Source organism: Poromitra crassiceps (genome assembly GCF_964638095.1).
Source record: "Poromitra crassiceps genome assembly, chromosome: 10".
NCBI lineage: Eukaryota > Metazoa > Chordata > Actinopteri > Beryciformes > Melamphaidae > Poromitra > Poromitra crassiceps.
Window position 1 is genome coordinate 6,611,248 of NC_139631.1, and position 11,657 is coordinate 6,622,904.

General features: G+C 46.4%; 1 protein-coding gene across 1 annotated transcript in view; it reads left to right on the forward strand.

The window, feature by feature from the left end:
* Positions 1-11,657, forward strand: part of LOC310783807 (death-associated protein kinase 3-like) — a gene marked incomplete at its 3' end in the record, with an annotated part of 65,077 nt that overhangs the window by 49,111 nt on the left and 4,309 nt on the right. Inside the window, exon 3 of the mRNA XM_083644707.1 lies at positions 7,930-8,068. Within this exon, the coding sequence (XP_083500833.1) occupies positions 7,930-8,068 (139 nt within the window). The remainder of the gene's footprint in view (positions 1-7,929; positions 8,069-11,657) is intronic.

Genomic DNA, 11,657 nt, shown 5'->3' on the forward strand with positions numbered 1-11,657 from the left:
AACCCTAGTGAGTTAGTACAGTACTGAACTAACTAACCCTAGTGAGTTAGTACAGTACTGAACTAACTAACCCTAGTGAGTTAGTACAGTACTGAACTAACTAACCCTAGTGAGTTAGTACAGTACTGCACTAACTAACCCTAGTGAGTTAGTACAGTACTGCACTAACTAACCCTAGTGAGTTAGTACAGTACTGCACTAACTAACCCTAGTGAGTTAGTACAGTACTGCACTAACCCTAGTGAGTTAGTACAGTACTGCACTAACCCTAGTGAGTTAGTACAGTACTGAACTAACTAACCCTAGTGAGTTAGTACAGTACTGCACTAACTAACCCTAGTGAAGTAGTACAGTACTGCACTAACTAACCCTAGTGAGTTAGTACTAGGGATGCACCGATCGATCGGCACGTGACCGGAAATGGCCGATTTTCACGTGATCGGCCTCGATCGGTGATCTGTTCCGGTCACTCTAAATAGCCGATTCTGTGAGCCGATTTTCACATGACGTGCGCGCCCCCCAAAGCACCGAGACAGGCACCCAGCCACCACACCACACACGCCAGCATACCTTCCTCGTTGTGGATTTTTTTCACCGTCAGTGAAGTAGACAAAGCTCGCAGTTTGTCACACATGCAAGTCGAAAATAAGCCGTGGAGACAGAGGTGCGGCCGTGTCCCGCTCGGCTGGAGTCCAGTCAGAGCGGCTCGCTTCACCTCACTGGCCCCCCTCTCTCTGCTCTCTCTCCCCGGGAAGCGGTGCTCCAGCAACCCGCCACCGCGCACAGCCGGCTTGGCGAGTGTGTCCAGTATAACCATTCCCCGACCTGCTTTTCCATTCCACATCAGCGCTGCTGCCTCAGCCTGTCAAGTCATGTTGTAACGTGACGTGGATACAGGAGAGACTATTTGTTTCGTATTGCAAATAGAACGACATGAGAACGACGGACATAATAATAAAAATGCATCGGACTCACAAGTGTGCAACGTTTTCTGTGCGTGACGATATTCTTTCGGATGGCAGATAAAAATACGCATACCAAACTTCGGACTGTGTGTAAACTCCGCCTGATATTCAGACTGAAGATCGTTACTGTAACTCATAAACTCATTTCCCCTCTACTCAAGAGGACTGGTCTGGAGCCAGTCTATAAACTCCTTGTCCATGGATCATTTTGATGTTCTGTTGCACCTGTTTTCTTTTGGAAAAGTAAATGCATGATAGCTGTGGGATATAGGCTATTGGATTTAATTTAATTTTTGTATTCATTGTATTTGCACAAAAAAGCTCTGTCCAGTAGCCTAACCTGGAACACTTTTATTTTGAGATGTGTTTGAGTGAGAAGGTCCTACTTCATGCAAATGATAAGAATTGTTTATTTGTTTATTTGTTTATTTGGATCCCCATTAGATGTAAGAATTGTTCTATGAATCTTAATTTTTAAACAAAGTTACAAAAACGTTTGTGTAAGCTGTCAATTGTTGTTTTTAGAGAAAAAAAATCGGAATCGGCAAAAATCGGTATCGGCAAGTCAGACTATTCAAAAATCGGAAATCGGAATCGGCCAAGAAAATGGCAATCGGTGCATCCCTAGTTAGTACAGTACTGCACTAACTAACCCTATTTAGTTAGTACAGTACTGCAGTGCACACTAACTAACCCTAGTGAGTTAGTACAGTACTGCACTAACTAACCCTAGTGAGTTAGTACAGTACTGCACTAACTAACCCTAGTGAGTTAGTACAGTACTGCACTAACTAACCCTAGTGAAGTAGTACAGTACTGCACTAACTAACCCTAGTGAGTTAGTACAGTACTGCACTAACTAACCCTAGTGAGTTAGTACAGTACTGCACTAACTAACCCTAGTGAGTTAGTACAGTACTGCACTAACTAACCCTAGTGAGTTAGTACAGTACTGAACTAACTAACCCTAGTGAGTTAGTACAGTACTGAACTAACTAACCCTAGTGAGTTAGTACAGTACTGAACTAACTAACCCTAGTGAGTTAGTAAAGTACTGCACTAACTAACCCTAGTGAGTTAGTACAGTACTGAACTAACTAACCCTAGTGAAGTAGTACAGTACTGCACTAACTAACCCTAGTGAGTTAGTACAGTACTGCACTAACTAACCCTAGTGAGTTAGTACAGTACTGCACTGCACTAACTAACCCTAGTGAGTTAGTACAGTACTGCACTAACTAACCCTGGTGAGTTAGTACAGTACTGCACTAACTAACCCTAGTGAGTTAGTACAGTACTGCAGTGCACACTATCCATTGAGCTGCACAGGCAACACAGCTGCTAATCCTGCCAGTACCAGTAATGTGGTGTTCTATTGAACTGCTATTACATGCTATGAAAATGCAATGAAAAATATATATGAATTATTTTGGCCAGTAAAAAAAAAAAAATTCTCTGCAGGTATTTGTAGTTTTGAGTTTACCAGCTTTTGGCAGGTGAGACAGAAAGTGACATTCAGGTGGATTACAGGATAGAACTAGGCTAAAATACAGCGTTGCGTTGTGTGTCTACTTTGGCTTCATGCTGAGCCCCATTGTGCTCGTAACCTCTCCTGCTCTCACACTGCGGGCAAAAACAACACAGAGACAACAACAGTCCTCTGACCTAACACACACGCACACCGGCACGCGCACACAAACACACACACACACACACACACACACACACACACACACACACTGACCCACCCACATAGACAACACAGTCCTCTGACCTAACACACACACACACACACACACACACACACACACACACATGCGCACACTGATACCCCCCTTCCCCTTCCCTGCAGGAGAGCAGGCAGAGGTGACATGTTGGGTCAGGAGCCTGCTTTCCTCTCAGCATCATGCCCATAAATTTACAGCCTATTAAGCAGCCAAACACATGAAACACACATGTACATAGAGAGAGTAGAGGCCAGGGGGTCCCAGCTGTATAGAGAGGAGGGGCCAGGGGGTCCCAGCTGTATAGAGAGGAGGGGCCAGGGGGTCCCAGCTGTATAGAGAGGAGGGGCCAGGGGGTCCCAGCTGTATAGAGAGGAGGGGCCAGGGGGTCCCAGCTGTATAGAGAGGAGGAGCCAGGGGGTCCCAGCTGTATAGAGAGGAGGAGCCACGGGGTCCCAGCTGTATAGAGAGGAGGGGCCAGGGGGTCCCAGCTATATAGAGAGGAGGGGCCAGGGGGTCCCAGCTGTATAGAGAGTAGGGGCCAGGGGGTCCCAGCTGTATAGAGAGTAGGAGCCAGGGGGTCCCAGCTGTATAGAGAGGAGGGGCCAGGGGGTCCCAGCTGTATAGAGAGGAGGGGCCAGGGGGTCCCAGCTGTATAGGGAGGAGGGACCAGGGGGTCCCAGCTATATAGAGAGGAGGGGCCAGGGGGTCCCAGCTGTATAGAGAGGAGGGGCCAGGGGGTCCCAGCTGTATAGAGAGGAGGGGCCAGGGGGTCCCAGCTGTATAGAGAGGAGGGGCCAGGGGGTCCCAGCTGTATAGAGAGGAGGAGCCAGGGGGTCCCAGCTGTATAGAGAGGAGGAGCCACGGGGTCCCAGCTGTATAGAGAGGAGGGGCCAGGGGGTCCCAGCTATATAGAGAGGAGGGGCCAGGGGGTCCCAGCTGTATAGAGAGTAGGGGCCAGGGGGTCCCAGCTGTATAGAGAGTAGGAGCCAGGGGGTCCCAGCTGTATAGAGAGGAGGGGCCAGGGGGTCCCAGCTGTATAGAGAGGAGGGGCCAGGGGGTCCCAGCTGTATAGGGAGGAGGGACCAGGGGGTCCCAGCTATATAGAGAGGAGGGGCCAGGGGGTCCCAGCTGTATAGAGAGGAGGGGCCAGGGGGTCCCAGCTGTATAGAGAGGAGGGGCCAGGGGGTCCCAGCTGTATAGAGAGGAGGGGCCAGGGGGTCCCAGCTGTATAGAGAGGAGGGGCCAGGGGGTCCCAGCTGTATAGAGAGGAGGGGCCAGGGGGTCCCAGCTGTATAGAGAGGAGGGGCCAGGGGGTCCCAGCTGTATAGAGAGGAGGGGCCAGGGGGTCCCAGCTGTGCAGCTGGCATGCTGCTGCCTACCTTAAGGGAAGAGTAGGGTTTGTGTTCTGTTTCTCTGCTTATGAGGAGTGGACCTTAATGTTCTCACAAGGCTAGAAAGGAGGAACATTCTCCAGACATTTTGCCACATGTCTTATCACGGTATTTGAGGGTGAGGAGGACCAGGAAGTTGGATTTAGAGTTGACGTCACGAGGAAAAGGCATGTTGATGGTGTGTTGCTGCTTTGTGGTTGAAAAGGGAGGTTTTGATGCAGAACAAACTGATTCCATTGCACCCTGTGACTCAGTGCGGTTGGATGGTGAAGCAATCCACTGTGAAATCCTTTGCGCATATTTTTGAGCTGTCCTAAATTCCAGATCCTTCAAAATGAATAGATCTTCTCTGCCAGCGTGGAGCAGGCAAGCAGGGTTTCTCTGCCAGCGTGGAGCAGGCAAGCAGGGTTTCTCTGCCAGCGTGGAGCAGGCAAGCAGGGTTTCAGGAGGCAAGCACCCCAAAATACACCCCAGAGATCATGTTGCCGCTCACATGGAAGCAGTTGAAGGTGCAGATTTCATTATGATGAGAGGAGCCAAGGGAGGGATTGTTGAAAACATCTGTGATGGTATTATTGAGTTTGAATCTTTATTTACTGTATATACCCTCTGGTACGCCGTGAGGTAACCATTAGAAATAGGCCATTTTCCAGAAGGGGATTTTGATATAAAAATACAAGAAAATAACCATTCTGTACATTTTTTGGCATGTTTTGTTGATTAAGATTAGGTTTAGGTTAGTACCAAACCAAATTTCACAGGGAGCACTTCCACTGTGTATACCATGATACCAACCCCCCCCCCCCCCCCCTCCCCCATAAAATAAAATTAGTTGATTTAAACATGCAATAGCAGCAGAAAGGCTAAATGACAATATAAGGCTACTAGCTGGTTCAAAACGGACACACACACACACCTGCCAACATTAGGCTGTGAAAAAGAGGACCCCTTTGAAAAAAAAAAAATTCCCCTCGCCAAAATTTAGCCTAAGTTTGGAGTGTTATTTAGCCACCTTCCTGACAAACTAGCATGAGATGGTTGGTACACCTCAATTCCTTAGGTCTCCTAGTTTCATATGATACCAGAAACTTCACTCTGGCTTTAAAACTGAGCCTGCTGCAGCCTCTGAAAGTAAATGTTCAAAATTGTGATATTTCCCAAATATCACGATATTTCCAAAAATCGGCCCAATCCGGAAACTCCTCAGGGTTAATGTGTATTATGTAAAAACTGTTGTCTGTAAATTATTATTATTATTATTATTATTTTGCAATTCTCTGGTCATCAGAGAATAAATGTACTAGTAAATGAAGGTCCTCACAAATATAGTAAGACAAATGCATGTGTGTGTGTGTGTGTGTGTGTGTGTGTGTGTGTGTGTACGGAATACGGATGGCTGAATGGGTGCTGGAGGACAGGATAAGGATGGCCGCAATTAGTCATCTGCTCTCTTCCTCTCTCTCTCTCTCTCTCTCTCTCTCTTCCCCCCTCTCTCTCTCACTCTCTCTCTCTCTTCCCCTCTCTCTCTCTCTCTCTCTCCCTTCCCCTCAATATCCTCTCTCTCTCTCTCTCTCTCTCTCTTCCCCCCTCTCTCTCTCTCTCTCTCTCTCACTCTCTCTCTCTCTCTTCCCCCCTCTCTCTCTCACTCTCTCTCTCTCTCCCTCTCTCTCTCTCTCTCTCTCCCTTCCCCTCAATATCTTCTCTCTCTCTCTCTCTCTCTCTCTCTCTTCCCCCCTCTCTCTCTCTCTCTCTCTCTCTCTCTCACTCTCTCTCTCTCTCTTCCCCCCTCTCTCTCTCTCTCTCTTCCCCTCTCTCTCTCTCTCTCTCTCTCTCCCTTCCCCTCAATATCTTCTCTCTCTCTCTCTCTCTCTCTCTCTCTTTGTCACTCATCACTGAAAGTTCACAAGTGGAGTTAAATGGTAAATGGTAAATGGCCTGCATTTATATAGCGCTTTTATCCAAAGCGCTTTACAGTCAGTAGGTACATTCACCCATTCACACACCGATGGCAGCAGGTTACCACGCAGGGTGCTGGCACACCATCAGGAGCAATTTGGGGTTCAGTGTCTTGCCCAAGGACAATTTGACATGCAGACTGGAGGAGCCGGGAATCGAACCACCGACCTCCTTTTATCCAAAGTGATTAGTGACGACCCGCTCTACCTCCTGAGCTACAGCTGCCCCATGGAAAATGGGGCGGCTGGAAAGACAAGACAACCATGCCATGATTTGAATGAGTTTTGATGTTAAGAATCTTGGGATAAGCTTGATAAGTTGAGCTAGATAACATGTATATCATCTTCTTGGCCGGGCCGTATAATACTGATAGTGGTATGAAGAGGCTACAAATGGAGCCTTGCACAAGTAAGGGTTAATGCACGACGAGGTGTCCATTATCACAAATTAGAACACGGCTCTCTTGAATACTCGATTCTGATTGGTCAATCAACAAGATTCACCGGTCATTATTTCTCGACAACCGACCGCTGCTCTGCCACACCTGGATTAATCAGTTGATAAGAGCCTTTTGTCAGCAAGACACTACTAATTAGGCCAACCAGTTGCAGCTGTGGTGTCTTGTGTGCCAATTATGAATGAAACCGCTTTGTCGTTGAAAACGCTATTAAAAAATCTATTTGAATAATTATTTTTGTCAGATTATTGAATGATTTAGTTGTAGGCCGTGTTCTAAGCGGGATAATGGATAGTGAGCCGGTGATTACTGGGAAATAATGACCTTCAGGTGAATCATTAATATCACCTGTCGGTCATTATTTCGCCAGTAATCACCGGCTCACTATCCATTATCCCTTACATAATTAACACCCTGCAGCCAATCAGAATGGAGTATTATTAACCCAGACCATGGGTTAACACATTCACCATCACTAAATGTTGCTACAAAGAGACAGCTGTGATATCAATATTGAAGCAATGTGAGATGGTTCCCTGCCTCTTTCCTACATAATGGCTTTAGCATCTCTCTAATTGAGTCAAATGGACTCTAACGACTCTAAAGCTGATGCTCAGAGTTGTAATTGGTATTAGCTGACATGTCAGCTTTAGCACTTTGAATTGGTGCTGGCAGTAAAAAGTTAATGGTCCATCTCGTTCTTTGGGTCGTTTTGCAGCAGGCTGCAAACGGGTCAGTCTCATGAAATCAGCTTTGAGCCGCTGACGATCTGAGTGCCCTAATCATGATTTAGATCAACAAAGTAATCATTCATTGCATAATTAAATGCTCTTTATCATTCAGTGAATTGATTAGAATCTACTCTGACATTGATGTAAATGTTTTAATGTGGGTTTTGCCCTAATTCTCATTATCGCAAGGCGTGTCCCTACATTTCAAAGTGACATAATAGCGTAATAAATCAAGACAATCTCCAAATATTCCAATAACACATAGTGCTAGTGTGAAGGGTGTTTGTGTTGTAATAAATGGGCGAGGGCTTTTAATCCTTCTTAATGTTCTGTCTTGTTGTTTTATGGTTTCCAATGCTGAGATACAGGTCGTTATTTAAACGGGCAGTAAAGCAGTTAGGCCTTGGTTCAAGTGTTGAAATGGGACAGGCAGTAAAGCAGTTAGGCCTTGGTTCAAGTGTTGAAATGGGACAGGCAGTAAAGCAGTTAGGCCTTGGTTCAAGTGTTGAAATGGGACAGGCAGTAAAGCAGTTGATGTGTCAGCATCAGGATGATTAGATGAGCTTAGCTCAGCTCCGTTAAGCAGGGATTTGGCTATGATGTGAGAGATCACACTTTTAAATTCTCTCTCCCTCTCCCTCTTCCCTCTCTCCCTCCTCCCTCCTTCCCTCCCTCCCTCCTCCCTCTCTCCCTCCCCCTCAGTGTGGCTGGCGGCGAGCTCTTTGACTTCCTGGCAGAGAAGGAGTCTCTGAGCGAGGAGGAAGCCACTCAGTTCCTCAAGCAGATCCTGGATGGAGTCTTCTACCTGCACTCCAAACACATCGCCCACTTTGACCTCAAGGTACTGCTGCACCAAACACTGTCTCTGTGTGACAAAAGACTGTGGAAATAATCCATGTTCTCCTTAGCTTCTTACTCTAACCGGGTGTGACTGTGTATCCTAAGCAGTTCCTTAGCTTCTTACTCTAACCGGGTGTGACTGTGTATCCTAAGCAGTTCCTTAGCTTCTTACTCTAACCGGGTGTGACTGTGTATCCTAAGCAGTTCCTTAGCTTCTTACTCTAACCGGGTGTGACTGTGTATCCTAAGCAGTTCCTTAGCTTCTTACTCTAACTGGGTGTGACTGTGTATCCTAAGCAGTTCCTTAGCTTCTTACTCTAACCGGGTGTGACTGTGTATCCTAAGCAGTTCCTTAGCTTCTTACTCTAACCGGGTGTGACTGTGTATCCTAAGCAGTTCCTTAGCTTCTTACTCTAACCGGGTGTGACTGTGTATCCTAAGCAGTTCCTTAGCTTCTTACTCTAACCGGGTGTGACTGTGTATCCTAAGCAGTTCCTTAGCTTCTTACTCTAACCGGGTGTGACTGTGTATCCTAAGCAGTTCCTTAGCTTCTTACTCTTAACCGGGTGTGACTGTGTATCCTAAGCAGTTCCTTAGCTTCTTACTCTAACCGGGTGTGACTGTGTATCCTAAGCAGTTCCTTAGCTTCTTACTCTAACCGGGTGTGACTGTGTATCCTAAGCAGTTCCTTAGCTTCTTACTCTAACCGGGTGTGACTGTGTATTCTAAGCAGTTCCTTAGCTTCTTACTCTAACCGGGTGTGACTGTGTATCCTAAGCAGTTCCTTAGCTTCTTACTCTTACCCGGGTGTGACTGTGTATCCTAAGCAGTTCCTTAGCTTCTTACTCTAACCGGGTGTGACTGTGTATCCTAAGCAGTTCCTTAGCTTCTTACTCTTAACCGGGTGTGACTGTGTATCCTAAGCAGTTCCTTAGCTTCTTACTCTAACCGGGTGTGACTGTGTATCCTAAGCAGTTCCTTAGCTTCTTACTGTAACCGGGTGTGACTGTGTATCCTAAGCAGTTCCTTAGCTTCTTACTGTAACCGGGTGTGACTGTGTATCCTAAGCAGTTCCTTAGCTTCTTACTCTAACCGGGTGTGACTGTGTATCCTAAGCAGTTCCTTAGCTTCTTACTGTAACCGGGTGTGACTGTGTATCCTAAGCAGTTCCTTAGCTTCTTACTCTAACCGGGTGTGACTGTGTATCCTAAGCAGCTCCTTAGCTTCTTACTGTAACCGGGTGTGACTGTGTATCCTAAGCAGTTCCTTAGCTTCTTACTCTAACCGGGTGTGACTGTGTATCCTAAGCAGTTCCTTAGCTTCTTACTCTAACCGGGTGTGACTGTGTATCCTAAGCAGTTCCTTAGCTCAGTGCTTCTCAACATGGGGTCTGGGGACCACCAGGGGTCCTTGAGGTGCTTCTCAGGGGTCCCTAGTAAATTGATGAATTCTTAAACATCACCATTATTTCATTTAGAAGAAGTTAAAACAATTAGAGAATGAGCAGAATGGCTGTTTTGATCCATACCTGCCAACTAGTCACCTTTAGGTGTCAGTCACCGTTCTGATCCCAAAACAGGCCACTGAAGTGAATGATTTCTGAGTGGTTTTGTAAACTGGAGCCAACATCTGCTGGATCCACAGAGATGGTGCATTCCTTTTCATATACCCTCCTTATCTTAGGTGGCTTAATATGGCACAGATACATATGCAGCAGAAACTCTAGAAAAAGATGTTCAAAAAAAAGTCCAAGAAGTGCAAAAACATAATTTGTAATGTCCTCAAAAAGATAAAAGAAGCAGCACAAAAGAGAAGTGTAAAATATGGGAAATTGAGACATCCACGTTTTTGTTTTGCACTTTGAGCACATAAGAGGGCAGCGGTGGATTTATGGGTCAAGGTTATATTATTGTGAAACAAAGCCGTTGAGACAACCACAGAGCACACACACACAGACACACACACACACACACACACACACACACACACACACACACACGCACACACACACACACACACACACACACACACACACACACACACACACACATCCTCATCCCCAACACACATTCTTTTGATCCGAGGTCAGATTGAAGGCTTGAAGATCAGCACCTCTTGACTAGTTTGGAGTTCAACCAGTCTCCTAAATGGCAGCTCACAGAACCGGCGGGTTTATTATATGAATGAATCTCATTGGTTAATAATAATGAATCATTTGGCCTCTTTCACAGCAGGGTGTGAGTTTGTTTTCTTTCATTGTTTTCATTATTTCATTGTTTTTAGAGCCCATGTATCTATTTCTGTCTTATTTTGAGCATTTTTTCTTTCTTTCTTTCTTTTTGATCATGGAGAGAGAGTGGGCAGTTTGATCATGGAGAGAGTGGGCAGTTTGAAACACGTCTCTTGCAACAGAACACAGATGAGATGTCAGCAGATCTGGACGAATGAAATGACACGCATGACGAGCGAGCGCTGCACACACACACACACACACAGACTGGCAGTGTGCTGCACACACACACACACACACACAGACTGGCAGTGTGCTGCACACACACACACACACACACAGACTGGCAGTGTGCAACACACACACACACACACAGACTGGCAGTGTGCTGCACACACACACACACACACACACAGACTGGCAGTGTGCTGCACACACACACACACACACACACACAGACTGGCAGTGTGCAACACACACACACACACACACACTGGCAGTGTGCAACACATACACACACACACTGGCTTGCTGGTGGAAATGGTTGAATTGTTCGCACTGACTCTGCCCCCCCCCCCCCCCCGCGGTGACTGTGTTTATTTCCTTAGTTTCCATCTCCACGCTAACATCATGTGGTCAACTCTTCCAAATGAATCCTTTGGAGGCTTGTTGGAGGATTTCTGTACCTTTCAAACCATTCAAATGGCTTCTAAATCCTCAGGCGCTCCTCCCACACACACACACAAATATAAATAAACAAGCAATATGAAACCCCCGTGGGTATTATTTAGTTTTAGCGATGATGTGTTTGACTGGGTTTCTATTTTGGGTCGTTGGACTTCATCTTGGTCTTAAGGGATCCATCCTATCCATCTATCCAAGGCCTGCGGAGACACTCCTGAGGTCAGGTTCTTGAACGTTAACGCTGCCTCTGGCCTCTGGATGTCTTTTTGAATCCCTGAGAGTTCTCTACTTAAATCATAATCAATATCATTGATCACTCCTCCACTTAGGGCTGCACGCACCCGTGACCTCTTCACAAGTAGACACGCTCCACCCCTGCACTTACAGACTGACCTCCTCATCTCATAAGTCACAGTCCAGACACAGCTAATCAAACCCAGAGCTTTCAGCAGACCACCCAGCCTCCGCTCTGGATATTAGCTTAGCGTTATTTACTGTCTAGCAGCGAGCGGCTCAGATGAAGACGTAATTCGCTTAGTGGAAATGACCGCCTACAACGCCATGGTTTTTTTACAGGGGAGGCGAGGGTGGGAGTTCACATCTTTACTGGCAACTTTGCCCTGTATTTTATGTCCTTTGGTCTAATGTTTGTTTGATACCATTTGAAAAACATTGT